A 25,076-nucleotide genomic window follows, 5' to 3' on the forward strand; every position below is an offset into this window, starting at 1 on the left:
ATGACTGTCATGTGACATGCAAATGTGCTGTTATAAATGATAGGCATTTATTATAGTTCTGAATTATAATGTCATGTGTTTATCTAGGTTGATGTTAGCACTTAAACATTTTGTCATTTTCTTGTGTAAACATGATACATGATGTCAGGTGTAGTCTAAATTGTGAGAGATTTTACACCCTTTTCAGACATGTTTTCTGTAATTTGCATATGGCGTGTTGTTAAAATCCCATACAAAATGCAGAAACATGGATCTTTAACTTTTCTAAATATTTGTGTTGCAGTTTATCTGGAGACATCCAGCTCCAACTGTTAAGAGATATTGACATGGTAGATGTTTTCTGTTGGACAATCTAGCTTGATGTAGAAATTGTTCATGAAGGGAAATCAGTTTTTGAAAATTATTATTTAATTTATGAAAGATGAATTTCATCTGATGAATCAAGGAATAGTGTACATTTGGTGCAGAATGATGAGCTATTATGTAGATATTCAAGTCTGTACATACAGCATTTAGTTTTAAGAACACTACATTGTCTATGTGCAGCACAACTAGATCTATTTGGCCAAATGAGAAATATTGAACATGTACAAACTCTCCACTGTCTCTCGGAGCTATCAAACCACCAGTACCACCTGAATGTACAGTTCGATGACAGCAAATGCCCAGTGGTTTCAAATAAATTAGTTAGTAATAAGTTAAAACTTACCCATGCATCTTAAATCTGAACATGATAATAAATTAGATGCATAAATGTAGAAAGTTGTTTGCACAATATGCATGACATGGTCAGTCTAAGTAAACTTATCCTCAGTACTTTTCGTTTACACTCCACTACTGTGTCTAACAAAACCTTAGGGGAGGTCGCGTCAGGTAACCTTTGAGACTGACCGATCAGAACACAGCTTATCAAATCGCGAAAGTGCACATTCGTACATACCTTACTTTTTATCTCGAAAAGGTTTGTACCTGAAAGATTCCAAATGCTATTTAGTATACACTCGCTTCCTGGTGATGCACATGGCGTACGTATAACCATGACAACGGGGAGTAAAAAGTTGCTGAAAATAGTGTTTTTGGCAATATTCAAGGATGTTAGCTTGTGGAAATATTAGCTAATGGTAACTATGTCAACAGAAACCCCAACGCGTATATACTGCAGGTCAAATAACTGTGTTGTGGGCAGATTTTTGTTTGTGGAGAGATCTGTGTCAGTGACCTGAATATTTTGAAAGTCCCTCCTCCCTCCGATCCCTAAATAGTAGCCGTTGTCTGATTGGTTAAATCTATTTAACCGTCTCGCGTTTGATTGGACGGTCATTTGTCGCACTGAGACTAAGTTTACTTAGACTGATGACATGGTATGCTTTGTTTCCAGTGTCAAGGTCAGATGGGAACCATATCAAGGCCTGATCCCCAGGATGATGAGAAAAAATGGCTTGACTGTAAAACAATCTTACATTTCACGCTACATCTAGGGTACAGCTCAGTGAGACAACTATTAGAATTTTATTTTGGTGTAAGGAAGGGGAATGTTATCGGAAATGGTGGGGAAAAGTTACGATTTTTCCAGGATGTTTGCAACTCTCGAATATTTGTTACATTGCAAAATTTTGATAATCACAGATTTGGGCCACTTCCTAGTTACCGGTCAATGATGTAAACAACCACTAAGTATCACGCTTCAGCGATCTTGGCAGAAATTGTATTTATCATGAGAATAGGAGACAGCCCCATAAATGAAATATATTCCAATATATATATTTTGTTACCAAGATGTTCAATATTTCTTATTTGACCATGATAAGCACCATTTAAATGTCACATCGGGTGTGTTTTTGATAAAATGTTCCTTCACTTACTGTACAATGTCCTACAGGATATAATTCCTTCATTCACTGTTCAGTGTCCTATATTGTACAATTCTTTAATTCACTGCACAGTGTTCTATATTGTACAATTCTTTCATTTACTGCACAATGTCCTATATTGTACAATTCTTTCATTTACTGCACAGTGTCCTATATTGTACAATTCTTTAATTCACTGCACAGTGTCCTATATTGTACAATTCTTTCATTTACTGCACAGAGTCCTATATTGTACAATTCTTTCATTCACTGCACAGTGTCCTATATTGTACAATTCCTTCATTCACCGCACAATGTATTATGTTGTACATTTCCTTCATTCACTGCACAGTGTCCTATATCGTACAATTCCTTCATTTACTGCACAGTGTCCTATATCGTACAATTCCTACATTTACTGCACAATGTCCTATATTGTACAGTTCCTTCATTCACTGCACAATGTCCTATATTGTACAATTCCTTCATTCACTGTATAGTGTCCTATATTGAACAATTCTTTCATTCTATGATGGAGTAATAATTAATAATAACATTTTGTGTAAATCATCACTCCAAGGTACAATAAGACTTTGAAACCAGTATGCTCTGTCATCATAGCTAGGAATTAATGGTGGAAGTCAAGGCATCCTTCTCCTATGATAGAGATGTAAGGGATTCCTGGATTAATAAAACAAAAGCAAACCTCAAGGGCCTTGGGACACATCTTAATTCCCAACACAGCTTTAAAATTCATATTTAACTCTGATATTTGGAGCTCAGACTGGGAGAGATGGGGTCTGTCTGGATGAATCTTTTCCTCTTCGTATCACCTCATTCTGAAAGTCAGTTTTGCTGTGGTAGATTTTCTGATCCCTCTCCAGCCAGATCATTCCCAGTCAATTACTTCATGGCAATATAATCAATAATGTGGGAATCACCTTTAAATGTCTCTAATATGCTTATATTTGCATGTTTCCCGTAGTCAGGTGTTTGTGTCTCTTTATCAACCATGTGGAGGGTTGAAAATATTCACTATGGTCTTTCTGTTGGTTAATGATAACAATCCTGTAGTTTCCGTATCTTGTATGCTGGCGAGCATGTATAAGCAACACAATTTCCATCATTATGCTCACAGAAGAACCTTTTATGAAAAGATGGATGTCAGAAAAAAAGTAAAACTGGAGTAGAGAGATTCTTGATGAAATGTACATGTGTTCAATGATATCTGACATCCATTGCCCTTACATGAGTCTTTGATATCGACTGACCTTCAGTGTTACAGTTTCAATCCATGAGGCGATAAGCCTTGCAACCTGCTACTGACTCACCGTTATTATTGTGTATGTGATCATTAATCCAGTTCTTGTGGCATGCTGGATCTTTCAGCCCTCCATAGCTAGATACAGTACACCTTGTAAATCCCAACAGTAATTTTCTTACCTTTCATAGTAAAATTGTTTTAGTTTCATTTTGTTGTCCATTGCATTTTTTCAACATTTTGAACAGCAGTTATCCAGAACGCGATGTTTCCTTCCTGAAAGGGTCCAGGTAATCATGGTTTCTCTTTAAAGACATTGGTCATTTGGATAAACCTAGTCAATTGCAGATCCCATGAAGCAACATAACAAACACTGACTTAAGGGAGTGTTGGTGTACTTTGTCGTCACATTGATGGACTGAGAGCTCCGGGAAATGTGATCCGCCATAAGAGCTGGGCTCTTCTTTTGAGAGGCTGAGAAACAAGGAAACCTTGTAGGTCGATTGAAAACAGGTACAAATTTCCGAGAGGCTGTCTTTTCTGCATATATGGGCTCAGCACAGGGACCCATCTCAATAGGGATTGAAAACGACACCTTGCCACCAGCAGGTCTCATTCTGATGTCAACGTCCAAAGTATACGAAACTTTTAGATTTTTACTGCCTGTCAGAAAGGATGAGATCAGATGAGTTTTTGTTGGAATGGTGACATCCAAAGTTTCTTCTTGAGGAGCATTTCTGCAGATTTCAGCAAGGATATAGCATTCCCTCACTCCAATCTCCTTCAGATATACATGCTGCCGTAGTTTGCAAGTGATGTCTTTTATCTTTTGTGATGGTGGAATCTGGGATGAAATCTGAAGTCGAACGTCATCACCAGCAAGGAACACTGCTCGGTCAAGAGATAGTGTAAAGTTTGCTACACTGTTTGGTCCACAGGACAAAATCACTTCTTCATCATGGACTACAGGGGTCAGAGCATTTGGGATCATGTGAACATCAAATGCTCTTTGAACAGTAAATACCTGTCTCTTGGACAAGAGTACTTTCACAGCGTTGTTGACCGATACTATACTTCTTGTGGAGGAAGAGCCTATGTCATCACAGAGTCTGGCTTTTAAGTAGTAGCCAATGTCAGCGGAAAGTCCACTTGCTGTGTCACGGAAGTGGAGAGAACTGGGGAGGTCCTTCGGCAGTTTGACCTTAAATGTAGATACATAGTGCCCAGGGGTCAACACAGATGTCCATCTTGCATCAGATGTCCCAATAACATATGATCTTTTACACAGATATGTTTCTTTCTGTGTTTTTTGAACATCTTGTTTATTTTTCCTAATTGTCACGGAACCCTGACCTACCACTACTAGTTCTAGAAAACGGATCTCAATATTTTTTGTTATGTCCATGTGAATTGCTCCATTAAGTTCTTCTCCGGGCCGATGGATGTATTTCTCAGATTTTTCCAGTTCAATATCGAAGTAAGATATTGACTTTTCCTTCTTTTCCATAAGATGTTTATGGAAGGTTGTAGAGGAGTGCACCAATCTCCCACGAGGTCCTCGATATGTAGAACTACTGGCCGACCCACCATTTCTACTCACTGACATCCATGATGACTGTCGACTTTTGAGAGGGAGAGACTTTGTGGTAGCATATTTTTGTCCCTGTTTCTTATGGGTGAAGCCCATAGACTTGGTACCAATCACAGGCTTGTGTGAGATTGTATGACGAAGGTTGTTAGCATAGCCATTGGTGTAGGCATGTCTCTTTTTGGAGGAGAGGTCATTCATGATGCTGAACTCTTCCCAAACGTCCCACTGTCAGCAATATTTTGTCTGATATCTTTTGTGGATTCAGTACTCCGGTTCTAGCAGTGTTCCAGTTCCTGAATATATTGAACTATGAATGAAGAATGACTGGCACATCACATCCTAGTGGAACAGTATCTTCAATTTTTGTCAAATTATTTGACAAAAAATGTATCACGTCAACGTATATGATAACTCTGTATCCTGACAACCTATCTGACATCCAGTAGAAGTACATCTGACTCACTTGCTGTGGAATATCACAAGGATCTGAACCACGTCTTTAGAAAGTTATCTAACAGCATACAGATTAATAAGGGTTGGGTTCTCATGCACTTATTGTAGCTACCTCACGATCCACTGTTCAAATAGACTTTATGGCTGGTCCATGTCATCAAGGCTTACAACATTGCACCTATTGAAAGGGAACTTGAGCTCTTGCGACTTTCAATAGGTATATTTCTGTAACTTTGTATCAGGAAATCTCTCAATGTGATCATGTATGCTGACACTCCACAGCCCGGTGTTTAAACATCATATTCACCACACACTGTCTGGTGTCTATTAAGTTGAGACTAAGTTTTACATTTTGTCAGTAGTGTTGGAGGATATATACCCACTCAAATAAAGGAGAACTCTCAATCCTGACATTGCTGAACTGAAACCCTCTAGTATCAAGCAACTGTATTCCCTTGGGTCATACAGGGCTTTTGGTATATAACTGTGTTAAATAATTGCCAATCACATGTTATTCAACACAGACAATCTTGTTATTTCTAAACCAAGAACCTTCTAGCATGTAGAACAATGCTAATGTTCCCTTGTGTCCGACTGCGCTGTTGTATATATGGTATAACTTTCAGTTTGTAATACACTTCACAACACTCTCACCTTGTATCTAGTATATCTATATAGTTCTGTACCCCTATTCCAGTGTCATGCAGTAAGCAGCAGTCTGAATTGTATCCTTCACACTGCAGGGAGTCGGTTAACAGTTCTGTATTCAACACTTGTTCACTCAATATACACCAATACCATGATTATTGGGTGGTTCAGATGAAAATCATATCCTCTTTATCAGAATCTGTGCTGTGTATAAAATGGCTCTGTTCACTGATGCTTGAGAGTTGATAACAAGGTCACACCTGTATACAGCTGAATCCTGTGTACAGTTTCCACCCACTGTCAAGTTGTACACTCTTGTTAGCAAGAGATGAGAACACTTTCACATACCACCTCCACCGATATCCCGAGCTGGCCCGTCTATATAGGATGGACCTCATGTAAACGACCGCAGCATAAGTTATTATTCATACACCCGTCTTGTCGGACCAGGGGGTCTCTATAGTGTGACACTTGCCCTCCATACAGCTCCATTCGCTGGCAGACCCATTTCACACTGAAATATACAATGACGAACTTAGCATAAAAGCAGTGCATGATCTTCACTGTTGTGCTTTAGCTGATCACACCACCAAGATGGGGACTGACTTATATATTTGGCTTTCATTAATTTTGATAAAAAGCTCCTAAAAATCATTTAGATCCCTTTATGTATTTAAGTTTTAGTTAATCAAAATTTTTACTAAGAATAAACATTTAGAAAGTGGTGAAATGTAAAATATCTAACTCCGACCAACAAAAAACAAGAGTCTGTGCTTCACTAAGAAAGTGTAGTCCCAAATATGACGTCTTACAAAGGCTTTTACTGAAACCCTAAGTTTGATTGTATTCCCAAAATGTGTCCTTATGCTAGTAATATGGAAAGAGGAGATGAAAATACACTTGCATGCAGAATGTTTTTTTGTTTTTTGTTTTTTTTTATAAAATGAGATCAGTGTAGTCTGTTCAGTCTGTTTCCAGTAAACTACTAAAGGGAGGGGAAACAAAAGTTCCTTGTAAATGACATAACATTTAGTGACTATATTGATTTAATTCATTGAGTTTTCATATAAGAATCTATTGCTTCAGTACTGCAGTCTGTGAACATTGTCAAAATGATATTGTAAATGTTATCTTTTATGTAAAATGGATGTTGACTCAGTTATTTATGTTGTAGATTTTAATATTTACAATTTTCCTTGAATATTTTTTATATTTTTTTATAGGTACTATTCATATATTTGGTAGACGGCAGAATGCTGAATATCTGTGTCCACAACTTTAACAGAGTCATTATAAATCTGACTGAATGATAATATGCAAGTTGAAAAGAATTATCAATACTGGGCTGGATTAACATTGACTCTCAGAAATCTGATAAAATTTACTGTGAATATTTAATGAAATGTTTATAAATATTCTTCAGTGACTGGGATACAGACTGGTCCTGAATCTGGGAAAGCATATTTGAAAAGCATTACTCAGTGCAATTAGCATGAAAACTGTGATATGACTGATGGAAGGTGATATGTTTTACCTGCTAGCCAGTGTGACATATCATGTACACAGTGTAAAGTGTGTGTGTGTTTGGTGAGGGAGGAGGAGTGAGAGAAGTTGGATGGGAGAGACATGGAGATCACATTCATGCTGGATCTATGAATTATTTCATGACTATAGTGTCGTTTTGTGACATGACTACAAACAGATGGGACATGGAGATGTTTGATGTTCTATATAGATGTTTTATAGAGATCACTGAATCATCACAAGTCTGCCAATGGATGATAACTGAGATCGCTGTGATTGTCAAAGGGACAAGAACATGAGAATAACAGACACAAACAAAGCAGTGATAGGCCACTACGATTTATCTCGTAGCTATATCAGTGGTACATTAAAACGACTTTCACATGTTGGTAAAAGAGGCACAAGAAACAATGTTAAAATTTAGACATGAATATAAAGATATTCATTATATTCCAGGATGATAAATCATTATTAATTCAGCCGTAACAATAAATGATGAAATCCCTGTCACGTGTCAAAACCAAACTATTTGTGGGCAGGTAAGTTTTGGTCAGGGCTTTTTGAAATCTAATCTGCCCTGTGGTCTGGCTGAAATTTTGGAGACTTTCATACCCTGTTAAACCCTTTAATCCTTAAACCAATAACTTAGGGGAATCTAGACCAGGAGAGTTTCTTGCAACCTCTGTTTCTTGTAAGAAGCTTCAGCATTGATTGGGTACGCAGGCTTATTGATATTATGTCAGGAAACCTCAATTAATTGGAATTCAGCTCACAATATCAAGAACTGGATATTTTGGTCCTGTCAGACCTATGCCCTCTAATAAGGAGCAGGTAAATGGATCATAGGGTCAGACACTGTCACTTGTTTGATAGGGTGTCATCATTGATCAGTCATTGGATTGTCTGGCTTTTGGTGTCATCATGGGTTTGCATTGATATTTTCTACCTATGTTGGCATATAAAGAAGCAGGTAGAGGGATCATGTGTTGTACACTGTCTGGTTTGATAGGGTGTTATCATTGATCATGACGTCAGTCACTGGCTTGTCTGGCCCTTGTCATCACGGTTTTGCATTGGTAACTTTAACCTATTTTGGCACATAAAGAACCTTTCTAAATGGATCATGTATTGTACACAGTTACTGGTTTTATAGGGTGTCATCCTTGTTGGTATTTTTTTCAATCACTGGCTTGTATGGCCCAGATTCAAATACCTACAGCCCACTGTTGCTGGGTTGAACAGCAAGTACATATCTAGCTGGAATATTGCAGGGTCAGAGATGTTAGTGCCAGACCAACAAACACTTTGACAGGCACACTTCATGTTTAAAATATCTTGTTTTGTTTCTATATCTCCAGGGGTTCTTCTCTCAGCCATTGATGTCTTCACAGCATGATATGTGACACTGCAGGGACATTTAACACCTCAGCTAGTTTTCATACACTCAAGTTATAAACATATTTCAAGGGTTGTGATCTCCTGACTGACATTAAAAATTGCTTATCATATAGAGTTGAACATGACTCACGATATGGTGATGTGATTCCTGTAGTACACTTTCCATCAGTGCCTTTATACATTGTAGCCCATGCTTTCATCCTTAATGGCTTTTATGTCAAATGGCAACTGTATGTAAAGCTGGTCAAAATGTTTATGTTGTTGAGAAGAATGAGTATTGTGAAATGCCGGTTTGAGACTGTATGCCGTAATCATAGATCATACCACATCACATCAGTTCTTGATGTAAAGGATGAAGATACGATTGACTTAATACTTTAAACTTTTTTAAAACCTTTTTCGACTCTTTCAGTATGACATTTCAGTTGAGTCACGATTACTTGTCAAGTCAGTTTCAGTTGTCTGTGGCCTGTTCAGTTATGTGTACTAAAATGATGGAGAACAGACAGAAGCAAATGAAAGCACAAAGCACTTTTAAACCTCACTCACTCAGATTTCCCATATACGTTGTCATGATTGTCTTCGTGATAAGTTAGGGTGATCATCAACTGTTCGAATAATATTCTAACAATGAGGTTTTCAATAACTTGCAACCCAAATATCTCCCTTTGTGCAGAAATTAAAAAATGGCCATAATGTGTATTTTTGGTCAAACATTGTCTTGACTTTGATGCTTCAAACTTGCAAAGTAAAAGCTTAGTCCCTGGGTATCTCCTTGAGTAGAAGTAATTTTATTTTGATATTTAGCAAACATCTTGGAAATCATCTTCAGCTGCATGTACATAATTTCCTTTGCAGCTTTCTGTTGATTAGTTATCAAATGACACCTGATTAAGCACAATGAGTACAACTTTTAATCTATGCTAAAGACAGCCATGTTATACCTGAATGGTATGTCTAATATAATATGGTGTTTAAATAGTTGTAGTTTAATGTAATATCAGTAAAATTGACATGAAATGATATGTATGTAGCTGAGATGATGAGTATTGAAAGCAATTTGACCACAATTTAATTTATGAAAAATGTTCTTGCAAGAATTAATTAACATGCAAGTCTGCGGGAATTTCACGAATGATAACGCACTTATGGCCAACTAATGTATGTCAGTACCTTGACTGTATGTATGAATGTGCTCTTAAGGACCAAATGTATCTATTAATATGTCATTGTGTTAAGCAACTTATCTTGTATATTGATAATCGAACCAGTTATATTTCCTCGTTGATGCTGGTATTGACGGATCCATTCATTGTGAGAAACACAGTTTCTCCCCAGAACAGAGCCTTGTGGTTATTTCAGTGCATGCTGTAGAATTATTGACAATGGCCGACATATAGACTGGTCTCATACTAAGTCTGTTTCTCATGAAGATTCATTTTTTTTACAATTATTTTATGAATGTATTTTATGAATATATGTGGTAAATCTTGCTTTATTAGTTTTCTGGAAGGATGATCAAATATGTAGACTCAGAGTTACATTGATTGACAGTTGTTGTATGAAACTGACATGACTGTCAAAGAGTGCAAGAACTTCCTGTAAATAGAAAGGATTGACAGATTTGGGGCATGTCTTTGAAAGATCAAGAGATTTGTTCTAAGCATATTTTGACATTCTGTGGTCATAGTGTCCTTGAGAATATTTTTTTAATCCCATGCCATGGTTACAGCGATGTTGCAAGGGTAATGAGTTCAAATGTGGTTTCAATGACAAACCATTCATTTCTCAATGGAAGTATGCAAATATTCAGAAAGTTTCTACTCCAGAAGTAAAAAGATTATTAAATCCCATAACCTATAGAATATACTACCGATGTGAAGTTTAATATTAACTCACTCACTACTTCAAGTCGTATATAACAGAACTTATATCTTTACCGTATGAACTAGAATTTTCTTATTTCAGTTTCAATTTTTGTTGCTGACATTACTCCATCTTTGTGTCAACTATCAGTATCAGGTAATAACTAGATGCATCCATTTCTCTATGATGTAGAAATGTTGTACAAAGCAGCAACCCCTCGGGGCTGTTTCTTAAATTTGTGAATCATAACTTATGATCCATTATGAAACCACAACTAGCTGCTATTTATCTCCTTGTGTACAAGGGTATGTTGTCTGGTAAATATAACCAATAAAACATATACATGCACCTCATTTACCTTGCACCCTGGGTCTTTTGTGACACCTGTCATGGAGCAGACGACAGGCAGCATTCATCCATGGAGAATGGAGGTAATGGCAAGTTGTGGGAGAACCACTTGGAAAAGTTATTATGAGAAGTCTTTATTTTTTTTAGTTGCGTTATTCGGATAAGACAGGAGCTAATAAGTTAAAAACCATGTTTGTGTGGCACTTAAGTCACCCTCAGTATTCCAGTCTAGTATTGTTCTGCTGGTAAAACTGAAGATGAATGTCACTTATCATTAATCTGTGAGGCTGCCGAAAGAAGTATTTAAACTGCTCTAATGATGCCCCACCAATGATATAATGTAAAAACGTAATTCTAACAATGTTGATATTATTAAATCTGTTGCCATTTTCATAAAACATATTATGTCCTTCCGTAAATCACATGTAAAGCCATAGTTTCAAGTCATATAACCAAATAGATGTATTTGAGCAACTTTAATAGTACTCATGGCCACTGGGCTTAACTACTGAATAATACCTGTCTGTCTGTCTGTCTGTGGCAATATATTATACTGGATATGCATGAAAATATGTTTTTTTCTTACTATGATGATGAACCTGCATTAAATTTGCAAATATCTGCACAAAGGATAAATGAAAAATGTTTATTTGAACTTTTTGTTGTACATTTGCATCAACTATTTATTCCTGAATCTTTCTCACCAAACACTGAAAGTGATTATTTTCTTCTTGCTGTTGTCCATGCATTTTGACATTTTAATACCTTTTATTTTATAGCAATTTCCCCAGAAACTATTAGGTGTATATTTTTGTCAGATCTGAGATGTCATGGGAAAGCTGGTATAGCACACAATAAAATAACAGTAAGCCTGTCATGACGTTGGTATGTGTGAATATGTGTTATGTGTGTCTCCTAAAGGATTATGAATACAGATATTCCAAGACACTGACGCAGTTTGCAGCAGACAGAAGCAGTTTTAGCAGGGGTTTGAGGGAGTCTGAATGATTAATTCACACAATTTTGGAGAACTAAGCTATAGAGATTTGTGGTTACACTATGGCCATTAATAAAATAATTGCATAGGGTAGACATAATCACAATAGTTGTGACATATTTATCGCTGGTTATGGAATCGTTTACTTGGAATAGTTAATATGAGACATCACCTTGACCTTTTGAAAAACCCTTGGGTGAGTGAGTGAGTTTGCTTAGTTTTTAAGCTTCATTGCCCTGTTTTTATAATAAACATACTGTTGCACATCTAATAATGGAATAAAATTAGGATTCTTTTGAAAGTGGTGTATGAAGCTTAAACGATTACTTTATCCATGTGTGGGAGTGTGTCTGTGTTATGATTTTTTTAAATACCATGTAAAGGAGATCAGAGACTTTCTTCACTACCCAAAACTGTCCTAATCTGCACTTACCACATATTCTTAGGCTATAGTTTCAGGGTCAGAGTGGGTATCTGGTATTCCGAAAGTGTCCCCTTCAGACAAAGGAACATTTGTACTTAGGAACTTTTGGATCATTTAATACTATAGTTTATGGTACTGGAGCACAGCATTGTTCAAGCAGTATTCGCATCACCATGATACACGTTTATTTGCGTAGCCAGTACTTCTTTTGTACAGTGTTACACTCCAATGTCAGGATTTCCACACTTATTGTCAAAGCAGTCTTTCGTAGTAGTCTTCCATCAACTTAAATTGATGTAAGTGAGAAAAGAAATTGTCCCCACAGACACACCTCGAAAGTAAGTTAAAGTAATCTTTTCAGATTCATCAACCATTTTGACAAGACCCTTCATTTTATTCCATTATCAGTTACGGGTGTGTGATTGTTATCTGGGATTTTCTTCAGTTCAGTGGTCATAATTACAGGTTGTCCAGGGTCCTTGAGATCTTCTCAAAACAAATGTTCAGTCTCTGAAAATATGTATTTTAGACAGAAGCAAATAACTCCATCTAAGGGAGCCCATTTGATTTTGTTGATTCAAAACCCAAGGAAATCTAGACTTGCTTTATTTAGTTTTTTGGGCAAAGGGTTTTGCAGAATTGAAAATTACGGTTCAGGGGCTGTGTTTTGTTTGTTTGTTGCTTAAAGTCGCACACAGCAATATAGCAGGTATTTGGTGATAGTCTGTAAGTAATACAGTTTGGATCAGTCAATCCAATGATCAATATTATAAGTATTGATATACACAATGGGGACAAGATATCAACCAAGTGAGTGTGACCACCCGATCGCATTAGGTTCCTCTTACGACAAGTGTGGGTTACTATAACGGACCAATTCTAAGATGTATTTTCATGTGTATCAGTGTCTGTGATACAGACTTGGTCTTCCTGAATGTTTTTGAATCTTGGAGAACTTTTAACATAGGGTAATGACAAGAGGCTTTAACTTAACTGCTCAGTGTGGCACTCTACTACAATGCTATCATATCAAAACAATGGTTGGACCATAAGGTGAATGTATGCCTGTTTTGTTGACAATGAAAAAACTCGGATTGATTGCTGGGTGTATCATCGGATTATCATTAACGTGAAGCTCCTACAGCAGCTGTGTAGACATGTCACTGGTGATTGAATAACACCATGCTAATGTATAAGATTAGAGTGCAGCTATATAACATGGACAACCAGCAGAGATGATGAATCATGTGAATATTAAATGGAAAATGTTGAAATCTTACTTTACCTGTTCTAACAGAATTCAGCAAGTAATCGATAGGTCCTGTTTCTACTGTTAGGATCTGACAGTGAATGTTGTGCACAAGCTTGTATAGCACAGAGATTAATTTGTCAGTTCAGATGGGGAAACATTTTATCACCGGGAACGCCTAGACACCTCTTGACCACACCCTTCCCCCCGCCCACACAGTGAGTCGACAATTGGCCTCAGGTTCCAGGGTCAAAAGAAGTAGTCAGGTATTTGGTTGGTACATTCATGAATTAACAAGGACTTATTGTGGGTGTCTTGAGGAGGGGGAAAGGTTTGTGTAGAATTATATATTTGTTTGTCCTGTCACCAAGGTAGAAGGGTATCATGTAGAGAAATGTCTGTATCTGAAAGCTTACACTGTGAATGTTATGGATCTGCTTTGAGGCAGTTATTGTGCCCCATGTTTGCAGCTACAATCAGTAAAACTCATAAATTGAATTTAAAAATGTCACAATTCATTCTGCTGTAGTAATAACTAAATCTATTATTTTATGCAGGTTACTTGTTAACGTGAATGAGGCACTCAGCAATATTTCAGCCATGTGGCAACAATCTGTAATAACTTAGGCAATCCAGTGATCAATAGCTTTTATCGAAGCAATTAGAATCCTGCTTGTGGCCTCTTAGGGCAAGCATGGATTGCTGAAGACAAGTCCTTCCTGGATCTTCGCAGTTTAAAGGAAGAAAACGTAAAGAGAAATCTGAGCTAGGAAAGCATATGGAATGGATAACACCTTCTTAAGTGTAAAGTAGGAAAATACCTTGGATGCTACAAGTATAGAATCAACCCAGCCACAAAAAATATATGTCATAAATTTGTAAAATCACTATTCTAATGTTGTCCTTATCTCTTTTTAATTCAGTAGTTGCACAGCTATGTTTGTACCGGTAATTGAAATACTTCATTTCCCAAAATTCATTTTCTCTGTCAGAAAATCTTTATGGCAGTAACACACCATTTTAATTGTACATTTCTAGCAAGTTCAGATCTGGTCGTTGGAACAGTCATGTTCTCATGTGAGTATCAGATAATCAACCTATGGTTGCCGTAAAAGACATTGTTCTTCAAGTTGGATGACTTGGTCAGGAGCCTGTTATCATACCCTCACAGTTGCCATATAAGTTGACATCCTAAGATGTAGTATTGAGAATAATGATGAAAATCTATAAAATCAAAATATACTATGACCACAGGTTTTATTGAAAAATATGTGTCATTTATTAAAAATGGTAGATGTCCTTTAAAGTAAAATTCAACTGATAGTTTCACAAAAAACAATTTCATATTTTGAAGCAGTCACAGAAAAAGAAAGTGAGTCTCTAGCATAACATATTGTGGGGTTCTGTCAGTGAGGGACAGCATAAAGCCACGGCTTTGATAACCGTCCATGTGATGCCAAAAGATGTTAAAATATGGTCTTCAGTGGTCTCTGCCTGGCATTCGGCATTAATGGGTACAACAAGGACTTGTTGGGGTATTCATGCTCAACTGTGGTATGGTATTTCTGTAAGCTAGCACTTTAAAACCAGCTTAAGTCTGGACTAGGACAAGCAGCAGCCAGCACTTTAAAACCAGCTTAAGAGGGGGTTAGTACAAGCAGCAGCTAGCACTTTAAAACCAGCTTAAGAGGGGGTTAGTACAAGCAGCAGCTAGCACTTTAAAACCAGCTTAAGAGGGGATTAGTACAAGCAGCCACACATACATATGCACATCATCATAGGAGTGAAATATTCTCAGGTACAACGTTAAACCCCATTTCATCTCATCTCTGTCAGGGAGGGTGTAGTTTGTAGCATAATGTATATAGCAGTGCTTGATTGCCCACAGTACTGACAGCAACCTCTTTAAACCATACTAGGTTTTCAATAGACTGACTCTGCAACTAGTATAGAAGGGTTGACCTTTACAAGGGTTCATCGTACTTGATGAAAGACTCATACGTCTGTAAAGGAATCATAGTTCCTCAAAGGGTATCAGTTGCAAACATGTAACTACTTTAGTTATTACTGTCTACATAATCTTTTGTCAGCTTTGAAAAGGAGTATCTCTTACTTCAGAGGGGCATTCAACAGAGAACTAAACAAACATGGCCGAGTCGTTCTGTGACGTCATTTGAGGGGCCTCCCTCTTTCTTACAAGTCTTGGCTGAAGATGAAAAAAATTGCTTGAGCAGTGGAGAAAGAAAATAAACTGTTCAATGGATGTACTAAATCTGAAATGTGTTTGTATGGCTGTATGGCTGTATAGCTAGAGGTGTGAAGTGTTTGCAACCAACCTGCTATGGACTAGGGTGATGTTGTGACAACTGATTGTGACAAGTGAAGATATTGTTGCTGACTTTCTCATGGGAACTTCCACTCCTTACCAAGCTTCTAGTTCGCAATATTTTTGGTGGCATTAATTTTGTCTTGGTTATCTTATAGGTAAAACATTTGGTTCCAAATGATACAGTATGACTTTGTGTTATTATAGCACAGTTAGGAAATGTGCCTTGTAAAATATTTTTCATGTGGCTATAGATTATCTGCCATGCAGATGCTCTTTACCTTTGAGTAGTATATATATGCAGTCATATGAATATTTTAGTCTCAATAGAAATGAGTCATAAAAACATACCAGCAAAATGTCTTATATTTAAGAAGGGCAGCTTAACAGTGCTCTGAGATCTTTTCAGAGGTTGGAACATAGAATATTACGTTGGGTGGTCCAAGCTTCAAATGAGGTTCTTCACTGCTTGTTATAAAGAGTTCAGATTATATGTCATAAATCTCCAAGATGGTAGAAAAGGCCATGTTAGTGGAACACTGAGGCAGCTTGAGAACTTGCTTTCCGAACTACACAAATACCCAACCCAAAATGTATGGATTCACTTTGTTATTCAAATGTTATAACATAAATATCGGTCTGTTTGCTGAATGTGAAATTCAGGCAATTGCCAATGTCTTTGCAGAACAATGGTATGTAGGTTTTGTATATTTGATGGGTTTTTTTATCATCACCTTGGCTTTTACTGTGAAAGCATATAGGTCAGGGCTTGCCCCACTGAGAGAGCTCTGACTCAACAAGTGGTTTTTACATTAACTTATAGTAGTTGTAGAATTATTATCCATTTGCAGAACAGGCAACTTGTACAGCACCATAATAGAATATCTGCATGTAATGAAACCATGAAATCGTGAAACATGAGAAGTAAAAGCATTGAAGCCCTTTCCATATCCTAATGAAATTTCTGCTAGAAGCAGGGCCATTAAGAGTTTCACCCGTTCCCCAATCCCAAATAATGTTTATTAATTGATATATACTAGAATTATTAACAATGCTTAACACAACAATTACTAGAACGTTCACAAAAATAACTAAAAGTCACCAAATTAAGTACAATATATAGGGTTGAACCACTTAGTGTTGCCTTCTAATCTGTGGAAGAAAGAATATGGGTGAACGGAAGGAATTTTTTCCACAGAACTGATTCAGCTATTCCAGCTATATCATGAGCAGGTGTTTGTTAGTTTGTTTGTCAAACTATATTTACTAAACATCAGCATAAGTAATTTCAGTCCTTAAACAGAGATATTTATTGAGTTTCCACATGTTTCATAGACTCTATAGGGAACCAGAATCAGGTTTGCCTTGTATCTTATCAATCAGTTACTACACTGTCAGCTAGAACATTTCAATTATGTTTGACCATGTATTCATGTAGATTAACACCCTCTCATTCAGCCTTTCATTGCTGTTCTTAAAGCAAATCACAGGCTTTTGAATGAAGATTACGACACACAACTGCTGAAGCTGTCTGACCAGGCTGGCTTTTTGAGAACCAACCGGCCACAGACTAGTGATCACATTCCGCTGTAGATTGATATGTTCAACTGACGTCAGTTTGAAAGCATGGAATGCAGGTGTACAAATGAGGGACTGTAATGTGAGAGTCATATTAAGTTTTAGTGTCAGTCCACCTTATGGTGAGGAGCACATGCCAGAGGTATGAAATAACAGAATGGCTCACAATAATGTTTAATTTAAAATAATGCATATACCCAGAATAGCCAGAGATTAATTTCTGGAGGAACATTCTAGGTCACCATGTTCAGTGGCTTAATTTGTATTGTGTATTATCGTAAAAAGAAAATTGTCTTCTCTTTGAGGCACTTATCAGAGGTACACAAAGTATCTGATCTAGACTAACAATTGTCCAGCATCCATTTTTGTGGAAGCTGTGATCCCTGAGTTGGTTAAGTGGCTGACTTTGTATGCTGTCGATTAGGTGTCTGACAATTATTGTGTGGGTTCAAATCCTGGATGGGACTCAACCCATTCAAACCTATCTTAAATTTACTGAGAAAGTGTAGTCCGAAATATAACATTTGTTGCATAATCACATCTGTAAAATCAGGCAGTCACTTATGAGAGAATGGCCACAATCATATTGCAGCACACTGTTTTGCTGACTATTGTGACATCATCTGTTACCATGATGTCACAATGACATGACATCACTATTGCATCAGTAACTGGACCTGGTTAACTTTTCTTATTCTCAAGACACTGGGCCCTTATTCTTGAAACATTCGTAGCCCTAAGACTTCTTAACTTTGATCGTAGCCAATGTGTTAAGAATGGGCTAAAGAACTTTGCAGGCTATGAACGTTTCGAGAACAGCTAGCCAGGTTTTCAATGTTTACTTACTGTAAACATTGAACATCATGTATTTTGCGATGTAGTCCAGAGACCAGTACTAAGCTAGGTTGGTTGGCTTGTTGTTTATCGCCACACCTAGCAATATTCCAGCAATGGAGAGAGTCTGTAGATGTTCAAGTCTGGACCAGACAGACAGGTGATCAACATCATGAACATCGATCCATACATTTGGGATATGATAATATGTGTCAACCAAATCAGCAAGTCTGACCACTCAATCAACATGGGTTACTGAAGCTATGTCAGCATGGACAGTAAGGGTAGATATACCAGTATATGGTGTCAGGGTTGCTGGAGGCATATATGGATGGATATCTAATGATGTCATAAACATGATAAATGTCAACTCAGCACTTTAAGTGATAGGAACAAGATATCAACATTAAACATTTTTCACACCCTTGATTGATTTGTCTAACACCGATGATAAATGCACAGATACCAAATTGGGAACAGTATTGAAATATTACAATCATGAAAACATGAAAGCTATCCAGTGAATGTCTTATTGTTATTACAAAACAGGTACCGATGGGAACTGGATAATATCATTCATGTCCTGACGTGTCTTGACTTTTGATAGAGATTTCCTTTTCCATTTGTGTTGTGATGTATCAACCGCTGATTGTCATTGTTACATTCTGCCTAGACAGGTTTCGTCTCATTCCACTTAAGTGCCAGGTTGGCAGGGTGTATGGGGTGACATTGATTGGAAACTTTACTATCGGCTTATGGGGACCCAGGTCGTGACATATTGTTGTATTAGTTATTCCTAAAACTAGTTTTCACTTTGTACGTGTGTAGATAACACACAAAAATATAAAATCTTGCTGTTAATTAACATAATGCTGTATCTGAACTTGGATGATAATTTAAATTTTTATTTAACTGAATTTTCTGACTTTTCTTCATCCATGTTATTAATTTGCTGTAAACAAATTGTGACTGTGTGGCAAAATAGTAAGTATTTTGGGTATTTCTCACTGCACGGTACTTTTGTACTTGCACATGAATAGTAATATGTTTTTTTTGTTTTTAAGTGCACTATTAGTCTTCTCTCAGTTCGCATAGGTTTATCTACTGACATTGGACAATAATTTATCTGCCTTTTCACCATCCATCTTAACCATGACTGTATCAAAAAGTGTAAATGTATCTGTAACCATGATTTATTGATAAGTATCAGTTTTCATAAATTTGTATCAATACAACATTGACAACAAAAAGAACCTTATGTCTGTATCATCACTTTCATTGACATCCTGTTGTACAGGAACAGTGAGGTAGTCGAGTAGTTAAAGTGTTGGGTCATGACACTAAAGGTTCGATTCCCCGAATGGGTACAATGTATAAAGCCCATTTCTGGTGCCCCCGCTCTAATTGTTAATAGTAGTGTTGAACCAAACTCCCTCACTCATGTTGTACAGTCACTAATCTGAGAGACAGGGCTTTGTTTCTCAAAGTGTCGTAGTGCTACGATAGTCATAACTCCCATGCTTTAACTTTGACTTACAACTATTGTAGTGCTAAGATCTCGATGAGGAATGGGGCCCTGATCCAGTTTAAGTGATGGTTCTTGCTGGATAGTTCTCTGTGATGTTATCATTCTTAACACGTTTCATAACATCTGAAGGTTTGTCGCAAAACTGTCCAAGGAGATAACAAGTTGAATGTTCCTATTTGTGCATGAAAGATATTTAACTGTGAAATTATTCAAGGAAAGACTCAAAGACATGTGAGAGATTGTCATTTTACAAGATAGGTCATGCACGTCCAGTTTTACAAAAATGTTATGTTTATATCTTCCGAGATTATCTGCCTCATGCATGTAATAAGTTTCTACATACATCAGATGTATTTAACAACGAAGCAAATAAACATGGGTGTGTATGTTTCATGTTATGTAGCCAGAGCAATAAGGGCGCATCCTTCATTGTCAGTCTTTTATGTCATAACAGCCCTATTATCATGATGCGTAACAAGTTTTGGCCGCTCCTTGAAATGGGCAGCATTAGAAACAACAGGACCTGTTCTTTGTGGAAATTTAGGAAACGCCCATGTAGCACCCACCCACTCCGGTTGGGATTTCTTGGTGAGATTAGATCCCTTATGTATCATGCATTTGCCTGCCATGAAGCCACAATGAGGTGAATATGATACATATGGCAATTATTGGATAATGGATATGAGTATTTGGTAATGAATATGAATATTGGCTAACGGATATGAATATTTGGAAACAACAGAGTCAGAATTTAGCAGATTATGTATTTTTCATTGAGTTATTGAAACAATAGCAAAACAATCCCATGACCATGGTGACAATGTTAATTTGTCACGACAATGACCATATCACCATGTTATGGTCAAATTGTTATATAAGAGCATTGACTATTATCCTGCCTGTCTTACTATTCTCTATTTTGAACATCTCATTTGAATAAATAACATCTAGATTCAAGTGAAAACATCAGTGAATATTCAATACTAGCGATTGCAAATGCCGAATTGTATTCATGAAGGAATACGGTTTGAATATGCAAGTGAATTGAAACCTTACAATTGCTTGTTATGAGTGGATTGAAATGGGAATTTTATGAGATCTGGCTCTGTGACTTTGCATCATTTAATAATGCATGGTTTGTTGTGGCTCAGGTTCTACAAGATGCAGAATTTTGTATCCAGCATACTTAAACTTACAGAATGGACACAGAAAGAACATATAGCGCATACCATGGGATGTACAGTAATGGTCATTTTACCAAATTATTGACAAGAAATATTGTAATTGAAATAATTACCAACGTTTCAGTATACAACATTATTCCATTTCTTAACAGGAACTTTATTTTTGTGTATGGACCTTTGAAATTAGTAATAAGGGGTCATCTGGGGTAGCTGAGAGAATAAAACATTTGCTTGTCATGCTGAAGGCCCGGGTTTGATTCCCCACATGGGTACAGTGTGTGGAATCCATTTCTGGTGTTCCTCACCATTATTGCAAAGTAGGGGGCGGTGGGATAGCCTAGTGGTTACTGCGTTCGCTCGTCACGCCAAAGACCCAGGTTCGATTCCCCACTTGGGCACAATGTGTGAAGCCCATTTGCTGGTGTCCCTCGCCGTGATATTGCTGGAATATTGCTAAAAAGCGGCATAAAACTAAACTCACTATTGCAAAGTATAAGTATGTTGCTAAAAGCAACATCATACCCTACTAATTCTATTTTAATTCCCTGCTACCGCCCTGCTTTGACTATCAATTATTTTAAGTTACAAAACAGTTCATTCAAACAAATCATTTAAACTTGTTACACTGTTTCGCTACATTTCTCTCACTCTAAAATTCAGCTTGATCTGGTGTAGAACCTGTTTTGCCCAGCCTACCGTTGTCATAACAGCTTTTCTTGTATGCTGCAAAACACATATTGTTTAACGTTCAAGTTGTTTGTTTCGTTCTATGCATCAGTGGTGAAGTCAAGGTGTTCGACCATAATATTTTCTGTTATCTATGGTGGTTTTTGTGAACAGTGGTGACATCGTGTACTGGTATAAGCAGAGCATGCATTCCGTGAACTATGTGACAGTTCATCCCATGTCGATTCCTACAGTATGAGTGAAATCAGTAACTTCTTTCAGTGTCACATCCATGTTAGTGTCATCTCATACTGACATACTGTACCAGGTCAACATCAGTTCTTGAACACAGATGGCAATGTTGGAATCATTTTACTTACATTGTTCTACTTTCAACAAGTTAAAGAACTAGCTCCTTAGGAAGCGGTTTGTTGCAATGCCTACAAGTTGTAACAGATTAATTTGTCATGTGGAAAGAATATTTTGTGTCCCTGTTTCTTTCACTTAGTTGTGCTAACTTATTTAATATTTTTAAAAATTCAGCCAAATTCTAAGGAAAAAGATAACAAGGTATTACTTTTAAAATACTTGTGTCATCTTGAATGACAATATTTCTGTTTTCTAATTTTGTTTGGGCCAACAAATCTAATTTGAGACAGAATGTCATTTTAGTGAGAGAGTGAGTGAGTAAGTTTAGTTTTACGCTGCTCTTAGCAATATTCCAGCAATACTACGACGGGAGACACCAGAAAATGGGCTTCACACATTGTACCCGTGTGGGGAATCGAACTCAGGTCTTCAGCGTGACGAGTGAACGCTTTAACCACTAGGCTACCCCACCCCTCCTGTCATTTTAGACTTCCTAAGACAAAGTAAACAATCATGGTGTTATGGTTTACTGCTCAAAAGAAGTTAAAGAACCATGATGTCGCATAATATAGATCTCAAGAGAGGTTAAAGAACAGAATTTATATTTTTTTATTCAACGGAAGCAACTCTGTACTGTCATTAACTGTAGTCACGTGACAAAACTGGGTGTTGTCTGACATCTTGTGAGTAGTATATTTGGTTCTTTGTTAATCGTTCCTGTAATGGTGGAAATACAATATTTTATTGTGCTGTAATCCTATACTCTTCATTTCCGTATACTATCCAATATGACCCACATCACATTTTAGCCGAGTCAGAGGTGTTCAGCTTCATTAAAAGCATTGACTATCTACAAGCTTAAACATTTATCAAATTGCTTCATCGTGCTCATCATCCCATCATGATTTGAGCTGGAAAATTGCTAAGTGCAGTGTTAAACAATAAACAAAGATCAACCTGTACAAAGGTGTTCAGCTTCATTAAGAGCATTGACTTTTAGAAGCCCAAGAAATTATCACAAACATATATCAAATTGTTTCATCGTGTTCATTCCAACATGATTTGAGCTGGAAAATTGCTGAGTGCAGCAATTGAAAGAATAAACACAAAGAAACAAAGTATCATGATTTGTATGTACATTTCTCAGGTCATAAGAGTAATTATGACAACGTATTCCATAAGGAACTATTAGTTACCAGTGTGTAACATCCTCTTGTAATATACTGACATTTCCCATGGCATTAACAAGCTCTAGGGACAATGATAAAACAACACGATACTGCCTTGGACCATTAGTGTGAGTGTGATTACATTATAAGACATTTCTAAAGAATTCTCTGCGTGAGTAAGTTGTAAATTTTTCATTAAAGGAACTGCCTGTAGTGTGAGACAGTTTGAGCTAGTAATATACAATCTACGTGTCATACTGTTTTCTGTTGAAATCTACGTCACAACTCCCTTGTGGTGTAATGTGTTCAGAAGCAGTATGAAATAAAGAAATATGTGAAACATGATATTATCCGATCTCCCATGACAACACAGGAAAGAAGGAGATGAATAATTAATGTTGCATGTCCATGTTGTACATGTAGCTTTGTTTTCAACGTGATATATGTTTATTGTGACTGATATTTTTAAAAAGATCAGTTCTCATATAAAAATTGTCATTAAGATGAAGCTTTTGATAAGCTACCAAATCTCCTCTAAATCAAGCTTATTTAGTTTATGGTTGTAGTGTAGCTGTCTGTGTCATTATGACGATGGCCTGTGTACGTTTTTTAAATCTGTGAATGTTTGAAATTTTACAAAATTTATGGCGTTTGAGAGAATATTGGATTTGAAAGTGTGTTATAAAGAATTACATATTTTAGCTGTAATTAGTGTTAAAGTTTCAATTTCATACAGTTTGTACATGTATGACAACTGTTTAGAGTTGACTTATTCAAATTTGAGACATTACAGATTTGTAAAATCTTTGTCATACCTGTGGGACTGTTGTCGCAGTGTATGTCGTCAGTTCTTTGTTCATACAGGTAGGTATCGTCCAGGTGTTGATTATGAATGTTGATGAAGTAGCCAGGTACACAGCTCCGTACTCTGTCACGTGTGTTGTCTCGGGACAAGAAACTGGTACACTGCTGGCTGGAGTGTCTCAGAATGCAAAGACTTGGATGTCTCGCATCACAGGGTCTGTGGCTCACGCTTGACCGACCAGACTCGAGCTTCTTTCAGGAAAAAATCAATTACTGATGTAGGTCGCCATGTAACAGGGTTAGAGAAACACTTGGATGGTGAGGTGACAATGAAAGATATATCGAGTGTTGTGATTGGTTCAGTTCATCCAATGTCTCTGTGTGATGGACATTGTAACTATTGTATATAGGGTTATTTCCTCTGATTTTATTGGCATGATTTCTTCAGTGGAAGCCATGTATGTCTAGATTGGGGTTTATATTCTACTTTATGTCCAGTACAAATGTATTGATGAAATGTTATTTGTTTTTATATCCATGCTTGTAGTTCTTCTGGTAGCTAGTTTCATATGATGGATCAATCAAACAGATGTATTATTGTATGTAAGTTCCATATTTTCAAAAGTGTTGGAATTACGTGAATTATCTATTGTCTATTTTTTCAAAGGTGTTAGAATTAAATGACTTTTCTATCGTCTCTTTTTTCAAAAGTGTTAGAATTAAATGAATTATGTATTGTCTCTACTTCCAACCGTTTCATTTTAATTTTAAAAAAATACAAACAAATTCTGGAGTATGGGTATTCGGAAGTGTAAACTTGACAAAGATATTACATTTTCATTACACACTATGTTTAAAACATTTGTAGTGATATAAGAACAACAAATGCATACCTTAAGTGATCAGTTGTAATGCAAGTTTTGGCGTAAAATGATGTAATTGTTAACATGAGATCCTGAATTTGGGTCCAAAGGTTCTTAAGGAATAAAGTTTATCTAAATGAAGACAT

At 36.8% G+C, this 25,076-nt stretch overlaps 2 protein-coding genes across 3 annotated transcripts in view; one reads left to right on the forward strand and one right to left on the reverse strand.

Moving 5' to 3' along the window:
* Positions 1-25,076, forward strand: part of LOC137298306 (alsin-like) — a 76,672-nt gene that overhangs the window by 20,751 nt on the left and 30,845 nt on the right. The gene's annotated exons all lie outside the window — the stretch shown is intronic.
* LOC137298981 (uncharacterized) lies at positions 2,101-24,263 on the reverse strand. Its single transcript, XM_067831412.1, has 2 exons — positions 24,079-24,263; positions 2,101-6,317 (listed from the first exon to the last, which is right to left on the reverse strand). The coding sequence occupies exon 2, from the start codon at positions 4,898-4,900 to the stop codon at positions 3,446-3,448; it is 1,455 nt and encodes a 484-aa protein (XP_067687513.1). The 5' UTR covers positions 4,901-6,317; positions 24,079-24,263; the 3' UTR covers positions 2,101-3,445.

This window comes from Haliotis asinina, chromosome 10 (genome assembly GCF_037392515.1).
Source record: "Haliotis asinina isolate JCU_RB_2024 chromosome 10, JCU_Hal_asi_v2, whole genome shotgun sequence".
Taxonomy (NCBI): domain Eukaryota; kingdom Metazoa; phylum Mollusca; class Gastropoda; order Lepetellida; family Haliotidae; genus Haliotis; species Haliotis asinina.